General features: G+C 46.1%; 1 protein-coding gene across 3 annotated transcripts in view; it reads right to left on the reverse strand.

Moving 5' to 3' along the window:
* The window catches only part of PlexB (plexin B), a 555538-nt gene that overhangs the window by 323218 nt on the left and 212187 nt on the right, over nt 1-20133 (reverse strand). For all 3 annotated transcript variants that reach the window (XM_071586490.1, XM_071586489.1, XM_071586491.1), the window contains exon 3: nt 2512-2655. In XM_071586490.1, coding sequence (XP_071442591.1) covers nt 2512-2655 — 144 coding nt within the window. The remainder of the gene's footprint in view (nt 1-2511; nt 2656-20133) is intronic.

The following is a 20133-nucleotide window of genomic DNA, read 5'->3' on the forward strand; positions in this document are numbered from 1 at the left end:
AACAACACAGCATCCCAAGAGAAATGGACGAATAATTTCAAGAAAAACTTAGTACTTCCGCAGTCAAAATAAACTGATTGCGATCTAGGGTTTTACTGCTGTGCAGCATCTTCAGGCACATTGATGCTGCACGTCAGTGAAAAACCTAGATCGCAATTAATTAATTTTGAATGTGGAAGTGCACATTGAAGTTTTTACTTCATTATTTTTCATCATGGAGCAACGCCACTAAGTTACGCCTGAAACTATTAAGTAGAAGGGAATTGGAGGCAAATGAGGTAAGGTGGATGGTGTCCCGCGTGACAATGAGCGTCCCTTGAATCATGGATGATCCCCAGTCACGCTGACACTTTGACCAAGGGCCAATCATGAAACGGTCCCCGCTGGATGCAACTGCTTTGACAACTTTCGCTCCACCAGAAGCCCTTCTCTCCCTGACTCGAGGGATGCAAATAACCTGCCGCTCCACTGAGCAAACGGACATCGATGGGAAGGTACCTTTTTCAGGACTCGGCATTTCAACTCCTGCCCCATGCACTCGCACGCGACATTAACACCTCGCATGGCACTTGGGCAAGGGTACACCATGAGGGGCATCGACGAGTTTTAGTTAATTTACCCGAATCCTATTGAATGCCGTGGAACGCAAGAACTGCAAGAACTGCAAGTGCATATAATATACACAATTGAAATTGCAAGCAAATATTATCACAAAGCTTTAAAAATACTGGCTCAATTCAGAAAAAATAACGACGCTCCTTCAAAGAAAGGAGAATATTTATGACACGTTTAGAATGGACACATGACGCCAAAACCATCTAAACGCCCACTCAATGGAAACACATCTTAAAAAATAATCCATCATGAGTTTAAACCATAACAAAATACAATTCTAAAGATGGTCCACTGCCAACAGCAGCCAGCATCTGGTTTGTATGCACAAATAAAAAAGGCTTACTTCGATAATGAAGTGGTAGAAAGTTTCACGATGTGTTTCTTGTTATCCAAGACGAAAGCGACAGGCTCACTCGCTCACCACTGGTGCAAAAGTTCCTAAAATAACCTAACAACAACTTGACTATGCATTTATTCACCCGGAGAACAGCGAGGAGTGATGAAGTCATCAGGAAATATTTCTGCCTTAAACCACGCAAAGGAGTAAGGCTAAGGAGAAGAGTGGGATAGAACGGAGAAAATAGACAACTCCAATTAAGCGAACTTTTGGGGTATTATTACCAATTAGCGACAGGAGAAGGGGAGAATAATGCGTGCGCAAATATTGCATAGGAACAATCACACTCGTCAATCTGAATGTAGATGTATATTATATATTAATATACAACTCACATCAAAATATTCAATCCATGGATCGTCGAAGAGGGGACACTCACCATTTGCTAAATTCTATTGTCTGTGAAAGTCGCACAATCTGGGAATGGCACCTAATCCCATTTCCCAAAAATGCCAAGCACTCGGGAAATGGCATAACTTGCGAGGCCTCACCTGGACATCCTACCGCCAGCAGTTGGATGCAGCACTCCCTTCACGGCCGATTATATTATTCCCCCTGCTATCTGATTTGCCTCCGCCCTCCGCAGATGCACGTCGGCAAACATTGCCACAGTAGAACATGCACATGCCGAGCAATACATTTCTTTTACGAGACGAGCGTATGTTTGGATTTCAATCACGGATAGAGTAACTATATAAAATGTGTTTGGGTACATCGGGAGCGGCGATGAACTGTTTTGGCCGTTTTCTTCGATCAGCAGCGAAACAAACATTACCCGAAAACATTTGATTCGTGCCGCCAACATGAACATTTCGGTAATAAGGGGAATTCATTTCCACGGCATAATTCTTCTCATACGTTTACATCTATTGTTTCCTATTAAAATGTGAACGCCTCGCTACTTTGGTGACAATATTCTTTCGAGGCCATTTTACGTGACGCGAGTTTTTTGGCTCTCAACGCTGGTGCAAATGAACGGGAGAAACCTAGCCCAATACTTTCTCCAATAAACCTTAAGTGCGTGGAAGTGTAAAGTTTCTCATATGTTTTACCCTCATCGTGAAGGAATTTCACAAAGTTAATCCTGACACTGTTAACTCAACCAGTTGACTATTTAATGTAGTCACGCACCAAACTTTTCACGACTCCAAGATTTGGCTAGGGCTTAAATGCAATTCGCATTACAGCCAGGATTATTTTGGTTGGAAGGTTGGAAGACGGGCGGCATATTTACCCCCCCCCCCAATCTTTTCCCAGCCCCCTTCTGCTGACGCTATTTATTGGTAGGGGGGGGATCGGCTAGAACCAGAGCCCTGCCGGCAACTTGAAAACACCAGCCGAACCGCAACAGACAACCGAAAAAGAAAACATGTCTGGGAAGTATCGAGGAGTGCGAGGGGGGAGGGTTGGCGGGCTTGTCAAGTGCCGCGACCCCGGCCGCTCTCGTGCGTCCCGGGCCACTCGGTGGGTGGGAGCGGGACGTCCGTAACTCGACTCACCTTGCCCGTGGACAGCACATAGATGAACTCCGGATGGCCGTCGGAAATGGCTGGCTCGAGGGCCGTGTCTGGCAGCAGGGCCCTGCCGCTGTCGACCGCTATCTCCTCGTACTCCGAGGCCTGCGTAGCGTTCGTTAGCAGCACCTGCAGGACGAAGAGAATGGGGTTTAAGAGCGTCGATAAGGTATCCGTGGGAAAAGCACTCTCGCTCGAGAGGGAGCGGGCATTTGTGGGCCGTGGAGGCGACGGACGCTGGCCTCGGGGGAATAGAGGGGAGGGGAGGTGTGGGAAGGAGAGGGGGATCTCCTCGGAGCGGAAACGAGACGGGAATGTCGGTGGGGGTGAGACGGCTGCTGAGGGCGAGGGGGGGATTCTGTCAAAAACAATGATACACAGGATTTTGATGGTGGCCCCAATTAGAAACTCAAATAAGAGAACAAAGGAATACAAATGAATAGAAATATCAGAGCGCGCCAAGCAAATTGAGGGTTTCCGAGATAATGCGACGTAAGCAGTCGTCTCCGAACGAAAATATGAAAAACAAAGGTTCCGAATCGACGATTTGGGTTCATATAAAGGGACGACAACAAAGAGTCGCCTAGTTGGGGAACGCTTAGCCGCGCAACCGGACAGAAAGTTAGCTCGGGGATGGCAAAGAGGAAAAGCAGCAGTCATTAAGATATCATAAGAGTATGCTGATTAATCATCATGGGAAGCGAAAATGTTCGACGCAATAAAAAATGAGATTTTTCCAGAATTAACAGAGGAAATTGTACAGAGAGAGAGACAGGGTGTCATTTCTTTGGTAATTTTAACACGGCAAGTATACAACTTCAATCACGCACATCTCACAAATCAACCGCTTTTCCCGAGTCGAAATCGAGTGCATCCGAGTTTCTGCATGTTTCGATTTCGCGACAGATATTTAAAATGCACCTCATCACCCCCAGAAAGCACAGATCTTTAGCAATCATTTAGCCTCTGCGAACCAAAAAAAATGTCTTCGACGAAACCGCCATTCACTTCGAACGGCTTGGAGGCGCCCTTAGGACGACGCTCTTCCATTGCAAACCCCCCGCCCAGGATCTCTCCGCGATTCCTTCTCTGTGGACGTCCAAATTGACTCTAAGTTGCAACTTTTCCCACCGCTGAAATACGCGGCGGATATTAACTCGTATGCAAATTCCCATTGGGTGATCGCGCCGCGAGAGTGAAATTTACGACAGAGGCGGTTGATTAAGAATAATAACTGCTCTGACATGAGGCACAAGTACGAAGCGAAGACTGGACAGCGAAAAAAAGAGGCAGGCTGGGGGGAGGGGATGGGATGCGGATTCCGGGGACCACTCTGCATGCGACACAGAAAATTATGCTGCGCCCCACCACCCCCCCCGACAACCTGCCGTGGGCGTCGAAATGAAAAACGCCCCAGCTCTTAAGATTAGCCAAGTTTATTTACGAGGCAGTGCAGCCGGCCCGTCGGCCCCTCTCTTCCCCCTCCGCCCTGGGGGATCAATGGTCACCGCCCCGCGGCGCGGGTATCCGCGGACGCGTCGCACGCGGGGGAGCCGACATGAGTGGGCGAGGCCGGACGGGGAGCCGAAGGACGGGGCGCCAGCCGTCAATCGGGAGCAATCGTGACGCCTCCGATAATGCAGCGTCTTCCCACCAATATTGTTTTTTTCCTCCGAATCACTTATGCACATGATGTTTCGTATCGTGAGTTAGAACAAGTATTTTTTATATCTGTCGACGCCGAAATCTATTCCTCCTATTTTTATTGCGGTCGCAGTATCCGCCGATAATGCTGAGCCCTTACAATTCCATTGGCGACAGCGTTAAACTTGAGTGCCCCGCACTTTCTAGACACTGAATTATCTGTCTTGCTTTCTTTTGTTTGGCGGAGCTTCCGTAAGAGACTTTTCGATAAAACCGTCTCATACAATTTATCCTCGTTAAAAAGAACTTGCTTTGAACTGCATCTAAGTCCTAAATTAAAGCTTACTCCCTATTTACGCAGTCATGCGACCGCATATCCCGTGACCTAATGCGAAGTAAACACTCTTAAATGTCTCATGAAGCCGAGTTGCTTCGCGGTGGACGGTCACCCTATCCTGGCCTGGGTCTTCCTCGAGCAGGCCGTCCTACTGGCAGGTGTGACTCCAAGGCATTTAGTGTGCTTCTCGTTGCTTCGTTCTTAGCCCATCTACATCTAAACACAACCAATAAAGCCGTTGCATGGACGTGTATGGCATGGGGTGTCGGGACGCCAGCCATTCTAATTCTACTTTACCACTTCCAAAAACACACGACCCCCCGCGATCCACCGAACGAATCCATACAATTTACAGAAGTCGGTGTGATTGACCAGAGCACTGATTCGGCACTTGGAAGATCCGGAATTGAATGCAGGTCAAGTAAATTACTTCGTGGAACATTTCCACATGATTATGCATGGAGCTAAAATAAAAATAAATAGCCCAACAACTACCTCTTTGCGGCGCTTTGTTGTTTTTCCTCTTTTGCCTTTAACTGCATTCTGTGTTGTGAAATCTCAAATTTACACAGTTTCGGGAACCATCCATGCAACATCCGCGGCACACATTACTAGTATTATACTGTTAGTAACTCTTGGAAGCTCCCTGATATATGACCCAACTGCCTTCGGATTCTCGTTTACATTTTAAGCTATTTTTTCCTTTTTAATTCGCTCAACGCTTCCCGAAATTCTTTCTAGGCCGTCGCCTCTCAGACCTCCCTTATAATCGTGAATAATCTCACTCCATTCTTCACTCGTGATATCATTCTCTATGCGAGTATTTATCATATTTTCCATCAACTTAGCGTCACAAGGCCTTTGACGGATTAACGCTTTTCCAACTTACGCGTTGTGCACTAAGTTCCGGGTTATTTCTTATACGTCGACTGGGAATGTAACTTGTTGATTGCTGAGCGCATGATGTCAAGGAACACGATTTCACTTATCCTCAGCATTTACGTGCTTACCATCTTTTTTTTAAATTCAGATATGAACTCTGTAACACGCATTTTAAGTCTATAGCCCCGTTGTTAGGCAAACAGAGAAGTATTTCACACTTAAATACCTAACTGCATTACATTACACATTTATTGTAATTAAAAAATACTTATTTCATTGCAACAATTTCAGAGTGTAAAAATCATTCGCCTTTGACCCCGTCAAAATTACTGCTGCGGCATCTCCCGCAGTTTCTTGGCAGAAATACTTAATTTTTTATTTTATATGCCTGGGTTTCACTCACACCCTATCGGTGGCTTGCGGAGTACCATGTAGATGTAGATGAGCAGTACTAATTTGTTGGAGATACTCTATTTCTGGCGCCCTTTTCACCGTTTACGTAAATCAAACGACTGGAGTTAGGTGGCTAGCACTTGGGGACATCCTCCAAATTCCGACGAAAGGCCAATTAATGGTGAACCAAAAAATTCACATTCTCACCCGTCTGTCGATGTAACATCGATTTTTAGTGCCCTTCGCACAAAATGCCATACTCACATGCCGTACGTTGGTAGGGGGAAACGCTTCATCTTGCCTACCCTAGAACAGAAACCGGTCCTTCCGCCTGCAAGAGCACGGCCATTATATGCACAAAGAACGAAGATTGTGCGACTTGAATTTGCATGAATACAAATAAATCCAGTTTTTTTAGCATAACAAAGGTAGGGGAGAATACAACAGAGGCAATACAGGGTTAGATTCAGTTGTGAGGGAAAACTGATTAAAATCAGTTCTTAAGAAAATTGACAGCCGAAGAGACCAATAGGAGGAATCCCTTTACCCTCGCAAAATTTGTAACACAACAGCAGAGAATATCGCTTCCGACACCTTAGGACAGTAAAATTATACCCAACGCCTGATAATCACGAGTCACCCCAATGGTCGGTCACCGAACGCCCCCGACAATACACGCCATTACGGCGGTTTGAAGATTTTGATGTAGATTCACCATAGCCACCACAACAATAAGAACCCTTCCGGGCTGTCCCGTCAAATTCTGACAAATTCAAAGCACTTGCCAAGCCTAAAGGCATAATACAATGAGTTGAATTATATGACCAGTTTTCTTAACGTTCTTTCTTAACTCAACGCGTCTGCTCATTATATACTTACAGAAAAAACGTTCCGCATGCGAAAAAATGTTCCACCAATGGTGGGATCCCCGAGCAAAGGGTGCCCCGAGGCACAGACACGAGAGTTGGGCCGAAAGTGGCAGCTAAAAGAACAAAGGCGAGGGCGTGTTGGCCTTACGTCGTCCCCCTAAAACAATATAAACATAATTAGTTAACGATTCGTCCGAAATACGGGCACCAAAGGTTTAAAAGCAAAACACTAAGCAAAAATTCCCAACACTAACGACTCATCGAGAGAGAACACTGTGAAACTTCACACCTGAACGACAGCGGATTACATAGAAAAGAGGGACTCCGCAACTTCTAAAAAATGCGCTCACCAACTTCTGATCGCAGGCATTTTTTCGCAACTGCTCTCATACCGCTTTGACGACTCCCACACCGAAGGAAAACTCCTGAGTCGAACGACATTGTTATTCGTTCTGGGTCCCGAATAGTAGCAGTACGACAATGTTTAAACATCCAGTGCAGTTCCGAAATCCCTCCCGTCGATTTTTCTACCAACTCTGTCTGCGTAATTGTACTTTGACGAGCCGATGAGTCCCGCTCTTTGTCCCCCCCCCTCTCGACCTTCCCCTCATACCACACCTCACCCCATTACCGCTCATTCCAATGGACCCCCGTGCCATCGGCAAAATCTTCCCTTCGTTTACACTTATTGATTCGAGTACTCTTAGGAAGAGCGGTGACGTCAGCATCAACAAGCCGGCCGGCAGTAGCCCGCGTCTGCAAAGCGCGGCTCATTAGCTGCTCCCAAAGCGCTCCCATTCAAACCCCCCAAAGCCAATATCCAGCCTCCCCCCGTCTTTTGTGCTCTAGAGCGCCGTCATCCTCATCTCGCTCCCCTCGTGAAACTTGGAGGAGGCCTTTAGCTCTACTGCCATGCTCTCCGCACTCGCAATGCGCCACGAAGACCCCCCTCCCACACAGAAACTCATGAGGAGGGAGGCAAATGAAAAAAGAATGAGGGGTAAGACAAAGAGTTCCACGCGAGGATATCCACTCCGAGCTTTGCATACGAATAACGTGATTCCGTGAGAGGAGAATGCCTCGCAGGATTGAAAACACGAGGCAAAACCCTCATTAAATATTAATGAAGGGTAAAAATAAGAAGAGAATCCTTATCCGATAACAAAGTTAGGACCCTGTCGGAATATACGAGGTTTATCGTATAAGGTTTAACTTCTAATGAAGTAGGTTGGCATGGAAGAGTGGTACATTGAATGAAAATTTTAACGATTTCTGCCATTTCTGGGTGGGATTTTGCACGCTTTGTCCGCAAAGAAACTGTCCACGACGACTTTTCCTGGTTACGCTGTGAAATACGTTTTGCTGATATATATAACCGGGCACTTTTTTTCACTGTTTAACAGCGGTGAGCTATGAACAGCCAAATGGCACCGTGGCGTAGATTCGGGAAACGTGGAAGGGAGTGCGACTCAGTCCTATTATACCATTTCGGATTCAAACAGTCAATAAATGTTCGCCGAAGGGGGCGTCGAATTTCAATGGCACCACAAATACCCTTGCAAGGAACGAAAGGACATGACAAGAGGTACTTTTTTAGTAGATCAATGACCACCGCCGATTTCATTTGCATGCTTCAGGACCTAACGCAAAAATAGGAGATTAGAAACTATCATAAGAGTATTTGCATAATCTTGTCACGTAGTCACTCGATACGCGCGACAAAAATTCCCGGGGATCGAGATGGTGCGGGGGCTAACGTACTGGCTTCCCACCCCGAGGCCCCGGGTTCAAATCCCGGCGGTGTTGAATATTTTCCAGAGGTATCTCGATCCCTACTTGAGGTGCTTTGTGAAGGGCACTTTGAGTGAGTACGCCGTCCGTCGGATGGGACGTTAAACTGTGGACCCCTTGGCGCCTTTCGTAAAGAGTAGGCTAATGCCGACGCTGGGTTTCTCTCCACCCTTCATCCTTTCCCGTCCATCCCCTATGGCGCAAATGACCTCAGCAGTCGGTCGCCTCCCCTCAAAACTACTACTACAAATATTCCCTAGATATTTTGCCGCTTTTCGCAATCAGAAGCAGTGGAAACGTTCTGGCACCGCCAGCAGGCTTTAGCTTCTATATTGCACTTCACATGAATTCGTAAACGCGTGACTAATAATTGCAATCAATCATATCTCTTCTACTAATGCTGTAATATTGTTAATATATTATTGAAAAATTTAATTACTCGCCAATGAAACGTCACTTTCGCATTTCCTGCTGTTAGCGAAGGAAAACAAAGCGTTATTTACACAGCAATTACTATAAGTTTGCCACAAAAGAATCCGAGGAAATTAGCGTGGTCTTTGAAAACCAAACTCAATGTAATTAACTAAAACATTCGACTTCAGATTTAATCATAAATTTAAATAAAAACTGAATCATTTTTTTATCAATAACACTGCAAAAATAAGCTCATTTATGAATCGCAGAAATATTCTGGGATTAAGTGTGAACTTCCAAAAGGGCCCGACCAAAACAAACCATCGAGTAAATGCATTAAAAACGAATTTTAAATATTTTTCGCGTTTTTCCTTCCATGTGCTTACAACTGAAATCAACCCATCGAAACATACCCTAAATGGACATTTTCATTATTTAGCGAGTCAATTATTGCACGGATTATCAGAGAGTTAATGCACGTTTTCCGCCTTCGATATGCTTCCTCGCACCACTTAACTCGTGAGGTCACCCAAGTCTTCCGGAGATCCAATAATACGGCATTGTGCCGATGAGTTTGGAATGTACAACCACGGAGCCATATTTTGGACTAAAACGCATTTTGGGGAGAAAGCATGAGGATGGCCCGAGCATCCATGCCCCTGGAAACAAAATTGCAGCCGTTCCGAAATACGCTAAATAATTCCGGACGCCTCCAAATCACTCGCCGAGGAAAGCGACGATATCAATTACGAAGACTCTTGTGCACTGTTAACTTGAAAACATAAAAGAAAAAAGATTCCTTGCATATTCTCGATTACGACTCCTTCCGCCCAGATTTCAGATCATTCCCATTCAATTTTTGCACAGAGGAACACCGATTAACTCCGCCTAAGCAAGCATTAATACGTGGTTTTACCTCGTCACTAACACCCCCTCGGCAGGACCAGTCATCGTCCTTAGTCAAACGCAGGCCCGAGTCACTTGACGCCTCCATACTATCGCACGCGAGCGAGGCTGAAGACATTCGGGATTCTTGCGAGGAGGAGTCTTTTTTAGACTTGGCTCAAAATTTCACCGTTCGAATGGGCTTGAGATCGACCGAAGTTCCCCGTCTTGGGTGGCGGAGGCCGGGCACATGTGATCGGGCGAAAGCTGTAAAAGACAGGAGAACGTTTCATTTTCTCGTCTCGGAGAATGCCAAGTCTCTTCCCCCGGCGGAGAGGGCTGGACCGTGGAGCGGGGGCCGGCTCGCTCGGAAGATAGCGGATTCGATCCCCGCTTCCGGCATCAACACTTCCTTTCACGGTCAGCGAGCGTGGACGTCGGAGGCACTTGACGGCCACCCTGCTTTGAACGGCGCCCCCCACCATCCCTCGCGAGAAACGAAATCCCTTTGCTGCGCCACGACCCCCTTCGCGTGTTTTGCCCGAGCCGTGACGACAAAAAAAGTCACAACGGAAACCTCCCCGATGCTTCAACGATTTCCAGGGAGTGCTCCTCTCCCCCCCCCCTCACTCCGAAATCACCTTTTTGCTCTACTCAACCTCATTGACGACAATTAATTGCTCATTTTTACGTAGACTATCAATGAATTTTGTTTCTGCCTAGATATTTAAATTATGTTAAGGTAATGGGACAAATGCAAGGGAAAGTAGAAACAATTTCCAATTAAAAAAATCAAATTTATTTCGCATAGGTAGTTTCTGAAATGCTAAGCTATTTTACAAGCGAGTACTTCAGCTGTTTTATTGGCTTTCACATGTGAAGTAAAATTTTTAAATAACCATCCACTTGACTTTGTCTTTCCTCTCATTTTTTATGACTATACCTCATTCGAAGACCGGTTTTAAATTAAAACTTTCAATTTGAAAATAAAACACCGTAATTTAACTAATTGATACCTTGAGGATGGAGGGATAAATATTACAGGATGTCATACTCAACAAAACAAGCAAACTGTACCTTGGGTTAGTGCTCGAGTGTGTTTTTCTTGATTGCGATATTTCGTTGCAATGGAAACTGCTTTTTTAAGACATTTCGGGATAAATGTACAGGGTCTGTCCCAAAAATAAGTACACTGACTTTTTACCACCAACGCAGATGGCTGAAGTGGGGTTGACTTGTGGTGGGAAAGGTGATGGAAATCTTTGGAAATCAACGCGACCCACGTCAGTTAACATTGGGCATTGCACAGTGTGCGGATTGCTGCTAGACTGGGCCCCAATTCGATACTCACAAGATGCTACTTTCCATGGAGCAATGACATGCGATAAAATTGAGCATTATGCTTGGAAAATTGGGTTCGGAGGCCATGACCAATGGTTAATGATTCTTATGGAGATGGAGAAATGTCCCAAGTGATGGTTTTCTGCTTCCACGGCATGCTCTTGGAGGGTAACGAGGAGGTTGACGATAAGGAATGCCAGGCAGATCCATCAACAACACAGTGTATGTACAAAAATGAGACACATGCTCAATTCTGAAGGACCCCCAAGCGTCAGGATGTCATCAAAAGAGCGCAATATTCAGAAAACCACAATGCATTGCATTCTTACAGAAGATTATGCCATGATAAGGGTGTGCCAAGATGGTCCCAAGGTGCCGTCGGAAGTGGATGCTTGTGTGACAATCTTACCCAGGACCTCTTGAACCACGGTGAAAGTGAGCCGAATTTTTCGGAATAGGTGGTTGCTGGTGATGAGACATGGGCCTTTGAGTACGACCCAAATATAACCCCTTTGACTACCATTTTGGACCACTGGATTATGTCAAAGAGGCCGTGACGAGGTGCCTGAACGAGGGTCCTGTTGATGCCTTACAGGAAGCATACCACAACTGGCTGAGGCACTGGCATTGGTGCGTCGATATATAAGGGTGCTCTCAGGAAGAATTTTAGCTTATTTGTACTTCGATCTGCAATAAATTGTTCCTCAGATTTATTCTACTTATTTTTGGTCTAGTCCTTTTAAAGGTTCTTTCACGAGAAATTTGGACGAGTTTGGGTTTCTTCCACTGCTGTTTCACTTTATGAGCCTTGTTCTTTGAGCGCGTACGGGAATGAAAATGGATTTATCATAATCACTGATTGTTCAAGTATAAGTTTGTGGTAACTCTTCGCAAAATCCTATTCCTTTTAGTATTTATCCTTGTCCGTCTTTGGTAGTGCTTCCCCCCCTTATACCCTTCCATTACGGCCCTCCGAAAATTATAGAGCCAAAAGATGAAGTCAATTTGTTTCCTTCTCCTTCTAAGTTCTCCCCAATGAGTTTTTTTTAAGAACTCTTAAGAACCTAAATAAGAACTTTTACTCTTAGAAGAATTTCTTAATTAGTTACTCGGCGTGTCACATTTATTACCATTATTCCGAATTTTGTACAGCATTCTTTAGTCCTTTCCTCTGGTAATGCTATCTTGCACGTCTCATAGCAGCTGAAAACAGTGAATTTAGTGCACATGTTATTGACCTGTTTCATTTACTGCTAGTATTCGTCGCTGGTGGCCATTCTTTCAGTCAGAGAGCCTTCCTCACATTCACTCTTCTGCTATTCTGCTCTATGTTTTCCATCGCTTGTGATCCCAAACAGAAAATATTTCCCGCAAATTTAAGCATGCCTATCCCTGATTTTATGTATTCATTTTCTTCCTTGCTTCAGCTGAAAAATATTAGAGTATTTTACATTTATTGTAAACACGTTACAAGTTGATTTTACATATTCCATAATATCCACTATACATATTAATAAGAAGTTATCTTCGCTCCCTGCTTTAAGGGCGGTGATTAAGCATCCTTGACTTAATCCATCATTCCAGCTACTAACGCTCTTCTACCATATTTAATTTAAGCTGACTTCAACGCAGAGTATCCACACATCTGCACTTTGCAATTGCAATTCATTTGGATTGTGGTTCATTTCATTGTTTCAAGTGAATAACATAGAGAGTATTTTGATTTATTTGATTACATACGATTCCATTTCAACACGCTTCCATTTATAAATTGCTCTCCAAGCCTCATGCTTCGCAGATATTCGGCGAAACTACGCGGGGACCAAAGGAGATTTTGGCGAGTGCGACAAGCTTATTAAAAATCAAGCAACCCTGATAACACCTAACCACACCGCATCGCGAAAAAGATTGCAAGAAGGCGGAAATCAAGTTCCGGTCAACAAAAATAGTAGAGCCCACGGCCCTGGCAGAAATCTACGGTATTTGGATTGCAGAAATACGCCCCTAGTCACCGCAAATATTGACATCCCCCGCAATCCAGGGCCAAAGGTCACCGGCCGACGGGCCACCCGTTTCTCCAAATATCAAATAAAGGACGGATAACAATAAATCGGTCGTGTTACCGAGGCAGTACAAGATTGGACCCAAGCCATGGGCCGAGGAGAACTCAGAATGTGCGACAAATCGAAAACTCCTCTTGGAAATATAAGACCGAGTTACCCACAAAATCCATGCACCAGGGAAACGTGCACACTCTACACATCATATAGACTCAGTATTTTTGACCTGAACACGACATTTTGCACATTTTCTTGAGGAACACAAGGCGTACAGGAAGAGAAACTCACGAAATATTACCTTGGGAATGGCAACAAAAGTTATATCAATCAGGTTTCCGTAAGAACTCGGAAGAAACCAAACATATGCTATCCTAAGAAATATGAAGAAACTTGTACATGAATTGTGGAGGTCTCCAAAGAGGACATCAAACGGAGCGACCCCAGCAGTGTGGGCGCCGCATTCTTCTCCGCCCTTTCCGTAAAAGAATATGAACTCCCCGACTGATTTCAACAATCCTCATGCCGTGTTCCCGATGGCGTTCAAGTTCGCTATAACGCCACTATTTGTCCATACTATGAAGACTTTCTGGTCATGACCGAAACCCCTGCGCCGTCTTTCGTCCATCATCCAACCACCTCTCAAACTCACTTTGAATCTCCGAACATTGCTCTCTCTTCTCCAGTAAAGGGTAGTCGCAGTATTAGTTAGGGTGGGTGACCGACAACCAAGGTCATTAGCGCCAAAATAGATCGGTGGGCTATTCGGTAGAGGCAGGAAAGTCAGGGAATGGAGGATGGGTGGAAAGAAGCCCGGCGTCGGCATTAACCTACTCTTAACGAAAGGCTCCAAAGGGTCATCGAGTTCACGTCCCATCCGACAGACACTCAAAGTACTTCCCACATTGAACCCCAAGTAGGTATCAGAATAACGCTGAAAATTCCAGCCAACAGCGGGATTCGAACCTGGGCCCTCAGGTTGGGAAGAACCCACCGCACGATCCCGAGCTCCTTCTCCAAATCGTTCCATTTAAGCTATTGAGGTATCAATCATGAAAACGTCAGTCTTCCGTCTTCCCTCCAACACTCAACCCTTCCAACGCTCGCCCCATCCAACGCTCGCCCCATCCAACGCTCGCCTCCTCCAACGCTCGCCCCCTCCAACGCTCGCCCCCTCCAACGCTCGCCCCCTCCAACGCTCGCCCCCTCCAACGATCGCCCCCTCCAACGCTCGCCCCCTCCAACGCTCGCCCCATCCAACGCTCGCCCCCTCCAACGCTCGCCCCCTCCAACGCTCGCCCCCTCCAACGCTCGCCCCCTCCAACGATCGCCCCCTCCAACGATCGCCCCCTCCAACGATCGCCCCCTCCAACACTACGGAAGAAAGTTAGATATTCCCATTGCACTCCTTCCCTTTCCATCGCACACCATTCTCTCCTCGCTCCGCATTCTCTTTGCTCCGAACGATAACTGCAAGACTCATGATCCATCAACCCACATTTTTTTACCTAGTTACCACCCATTATCCAAGTCTAAGGTTTCGATTATAAAACTGGGAAACTTAAAATCACTCTAGAATGACCGCTTGCTCCACAAAAATATGTAAGCTTATACTATTTTTCTCATCACAGAGACTCGCTTCTGTCTCTGGAGTGTAGATGATAGTCACGGCAACGCATAGCTACAAGCTTTACTTGAGATAGTCGGAAGTGATTTCAACCCACTATATTCACGAAAAGTATATGCAAAGCAATGCATTTAAAAAGTGATTGCGGAATACATTCGCAGCTTAATAAACAAACTGTGCCAAACTATGTTTTCTCAATCGCGGTTATGATCGCATGAAGGGGATTTCTGGATGCTAAAAATAGGGTCGCTTGAATCTGATTGGAGGCCGTAACCGAGTACATTTATAAGTCATTTAACCACCCAAAACTAGTGCCAGATATCAGCTAAGTACGCAAGAATCTTATTTTAATGGTCTCTGGCGTCCCTCGGTCGGATGTTTTCATGCTGTAGTTGAAATAAGAAACTTTTCTTATACACACGACTTGTATTTCGAATGGAAGGCAGCACTTGTAAAGAGCCAGTCGCTTCGAGTGGGGCGATTTTTAAACAAAGAGAGAAACACTGCCCTTCCCAAATGAATACCGAGATACCAAAGTCCTTTGGTTTACCAATGACCCACAAACAAGGTTTACCAATGACCGACAACAGGACCACTGGCCTTCAATCCGTGAGCCCCCAAGCATTTCCCAGCCAGAAACTTAAATAGTTGTTTCGTGATTATTGCATAATCGAGCCGAAATATAGTGTTACGAATTCATATGACTTTCTTCATCAAAGCCAAGAGAAACCCAAGTCCACCCACCCCCTAAGTTTATTTCAGTGTCATTTGCCATATACAACCCATCCACAAAGGTCTCGTGCCAAAAAGAATCACCCGTAGTCGAATGCTTGCCGAATTATTTATATTTATTTCATTAAGAGTTGTTCCCAAAAAAGGATCTCATTTCCCAGTTTGCCAAAAACCTCATTGAAGAGGAGCACTCAATAAATTTGGAAGTATCCATATCACATATATACGTACCGAGACCAGGGCACTAGAATGGGTGAAAGGCAGCAACTGAAATTATAGCAAATACGGAGGGGAAACTCACAGATGAACGATATTTTTCATCCCTGACGCTCCGACCTCACTATGACCTCCACGTTCACCTACTGACCAATAGAACAGCGTCAGCAGTCTTTTAATTGCAACGTGATCAGTTCGCCGAGAGTTAAATGACATCACCGCAGGTTAGACCGGAGTTATCCAACTGCCGGAACGTACTCGTTTTTCTCGGCGTTCAGGGAAGTTGAGCATTGCGCCCCTCATCGACCTTCCCTCTCTTTGGGAAGAGGCGTGACTTCAAACGATAAAAATCTTAAGGCCACCCCACCCTCCTCCGTCCAACGGATTTTAGACATCACGGTCATCTAAAGTTGGCTAAAGAGGCAATCCCTCTCACTTACGAATCAGCTTTCGTCAGCGGAGTACATACACCGGTGCCAACATCGCGCTACACGGGTGTAACTCCACATCAATCCCCTCGGGGCATGGACACCTACAACAATTCCACCACATTTACGGTGGCTCTCCGCCGCCGGAAGCCAACACCCCCCCGGGGACCCCTGCCGATCCCCCGCGGACTATTCACGGCGCACCAGGGGAGGGGGACTCACCCGGGACGTGGGGGGTATTTTATTTTGCGGGTGAGAATTTTGCCGAGGAAAATTTCATTCCGGGGGTGGAGGAGAGATTTCCTCGTGGGAGAGGGGGTTTGGAAGGGGGAGAAGGAAGGCTGTCGGAAGACCCAACCCCCCCCCCCAGAGAGGACTCCCGCTCCCATACACATCACGGGGGCGAGCGCTGCGCAAGCGAGGCGGTCACGACACGCACTCTACGCCGGGGACGACACCCACGAGGAAGGCCCGGGGGGTCGAGGGTGAGGGTGGTGTGGTCGCAGGGGTCGGGGGGCGCCGGGGGTTCGCTTGCCACCCCTCGTACCCCCTCCTCCATCCCTCCCGGTGAGGGTCCACGGCGGCAGATTGGGTGATCCAATGAAAGTTACCACACGTGCGATGGAGATTAGGGGTGGATGTGGCGGCGCGGGACTTCGTGGGAGCGGGGGGTCGGTCGGTCAATGAGGGAGGGGTGGAAGAGGGACAGCGTTACCAACCTTCCCTGGGCGGATGCAGGGGGCAATGAATGTTACATGTGACGACCAGGGCAATTTGCACACGGCCTCGACAACTCCTAAATGCGGAGTTCTTCGTCGAATAATCTTTTCCGGAGACGCTCACGGAACGACGAAAAACATGGCGAGCCACCGAAGTCGGGCAGCCACCCATGGCGTATGTTCAGATTTCTCCACAACCCGCCTTCAGGCTGCATGCGACCCGACCCGGACGACAAGGCTCGCAGGCTGCGGGGCCAATCGGAACGGGTATCTCATGCACAGGCTTCTACGACGACGGATAGTGCGTATAACTTCGGAAAGGGAAACTATTTTGCCGTGGTGGCGAAAACTTAACGTCACTCATTTGACCCTTGACCCAAGGGTCGGATTTACACCGGCCGAGTGGCCCTCTAAAATGTTCTTTCTACCAAATAATTCTTTCCGGAAACTTAATTCGGGTACTTGATGTGCGTGAAAAGCCAAAAAAACCTGTGCTATTCTTTACCATCCGAACGACGGTCTCGACTGAAGGTAGGAGCGCACTCCTACGGTTCACCGTGCACTTGGTTTCCTCGGTGAGGCGACCGCAGCCGTGAAAGCCACCCACACGCGTTGGGCCGTGGCGGTATCGGCGCTCTCAACCCTCCCTCGCCTAGCGTGAAATTACGCCTCGTGAGACTAGGTTTCCCCACCGCAGTGATGTAGGGAGCGTATTTTGTCGGTTCCGCAGTTTAAAACGACTGCTCGGACCCACGATGAATGACACGAGCTTGCAGACATTGAAATTTGTCTCGACGGGAAAGTCGCGAGATGGGGCCCCGTGAGTAAAACATATTTACGCGGAAAATTGCAGAAAAAAAGTTAATCGACCATCATTTTGCGTCACACGAAGAACGCACTCCACAACTACGCAACGAGATGTCGGTAGTAGATCGGCAATGACTTCAAATTAGTTTTTTTACCATATTAAAAAAGAGTAACTTATTATTTTACCAATTCGCCAAAAGAAGGATAATTTCATACGCTGGACTATTCTGACAATTTCTAGCTATCTGGCAGTCCATCCGTTCTTTTTCGAATTAATTTAATCACGATTTTACATCTACTATTCTAAATTCCCTTGGTGCCAGTGGCCATGCTGGGTGATTGATGTTTTAGGATTACACGCCATGCTGCTCATTTATTCAGCTTTTATAAAATTTTATTTAGATTTCGTGGTAAAAATGCGTACAGGGTCGCATAAATGAACAATATCGCGCATAATCGATCGATAAAAGTACGCCCAAACCTCCATTTTGGAATTTATGTGCCTTCGTTGAATTAGGTCACTCCATTTCGTCCAAGAATTCAAGAATACCATACCAAAACGGTGACGAGGGACAATCCATAGACATGGATTTATCGCAGAGATAGAACAATAATGGGAGTGGGGCCTGCGTCGTTGTCACTATTGGAGTAAGGCTTTCGCCAACATCATTAAATCATATCGCCGGTAAAAAAATGCAAAAATCAAGGGTGCACGGTGGGTTCTAATTACTTTTTTCAAACTCTTATCTCCATTCCACGTAAATATTCTTTACACTCTTTCCTTCAATGGCACATATTCATAACAGGATTTCCAAAATCCGTAATTTAAGCTGCAAATCAAGGTGTGTACCTTGTTCCGGAGTTAGTTTGTCGTGATCATCCAAGATGCTTCATTTGAACTCTTTCAGGACACCGTGATTATCGCGGAGTAGCCTAGATTGGATATATTCCTCGGTCACAAAGCACTTCCCCCGCCGCACGCCACCGCGGCGGCTTTCAGAGCATTGTGTTCATGTGCTTTCGCCAATTTTGAACCTTGAGTTCATGGAAAAGGAATCGATTTTCACATCGTCCGCTGGTGCCACGAGAAATATTTACCTCAGCTCGCGGAAAGATTTGGAATTTCCCCGTGCTCCATAAAACTTTTCAATTGATGGTGAACTCTTCTCTCGTCACGAAGGGAGGGAATGTTACCAATCTGCCGCATTTTTCGGTCACCATCCATGGGTATCTCCTAAGAAGAAACGCAATACGTTCGCCCACCGGAAGGGAAGCCTTTTCCGATATTCAAATATTCAACATGAAAATATTTAGCAAATAAAATATTAATGTGTCCACATCATACAACATTATCGTTAGAGCGCGTCAACGCACGCGCAAGCTACCTATTATGGCGTAGGCTAGTTGGAAGGTGAACCACAGCGACTCAAACGCTCCTCCCACTCACTCAAACGCACTCACGAAAATCCTTTGGTCGTCCTCTGAATTGAACACTCGTTGAAATCAATCCCTAAATCGCAAACTCCACGTCATGAATTACGTGGCAACACGCATTCCGGAGATTTGAGCACTTTAGCACTTTTCTTCGAAAATACCCGAGATCAAATCACTTCGTATTCTTTAAAGGAAAACTGAATCCTAAGGCCCGAGGAACGAGAGTGGGGGAGTCTTAAGGGCTTCGTTTAGAACGCTCTTCATAAATTTTAAGGCAAACAACCCCAGAGCTGCTTCGCCGGCCGAAGGTAGCTCCTAAAATTCAATTATTCGGGGTGGTCGCACTTAAAGCATAAGGTGATTCCGACTACGAGATATGCGGGTGAAATGAGAAATCCCCGAGTTGCGTGTCATTCACAAATTGCAGCTATTGACACGTAAGTAATTAAGGGTTATTTTGGGTGGCGCTTGGGAGCAGAGGCAATTCCAGACTTAAATAATAGGTGGCTAATAACGCAAGGGAAGGGAGAAGGATAGGGAACAAAAGCGCCATCCGCCTCCGGGCAGAGAAAGGCACAAAGATGCCAAAAGGTAACTTGTCACGTGCCGTTCGGTGTAAAACGCCTACTTGTACGAATGCGCCTGTAGAACTTCCAAAAAAGGGCTCCGGAGACCATAATGGTCCGAATAAGATTGGCAGGGGCGTAAATGCCACAAAAGAGGGGATCATTTATTTACGCTTGACAAAGCGCCATTTTCATTCGGGTACTTCGTACCACCAATTAAAAAAGCGTGGGAAAAGCCTTTTTGTCTTTTGGCGTAAAGGCAACAAAACTATTATTATGCGGCCGACATCTCCGGAGGTTTATATGTCCGCAGATGATATCTCGACTGATTTACACAAAGTAACAACTTATACAAAATGTATTCATTCCATGTCGATAGGCTACAGGATAACAATCACGTTTCCTGCTTATGTTACTCTAAAAGAAAATACTGATGACAGGATCAAAACTGAACGTTCGTGTTAT

The sequence above is a fragment of the Hetaerina americana genome, unplaced genomic scaffold (assembly GCF_022747635.1).
Source record: "Hetaerina americana unplaced genomic scaffold, ioHetAmer1.1.p SCAF_23, whole genome shotgun sequence".
Taxonomy (NCBI): domain Eukaryota; kingdom Metazoa; phylum Arthropoda; class Insecta; order Odonata; family Calopterygidae; genus Hetaerina; species Hetaerina americana.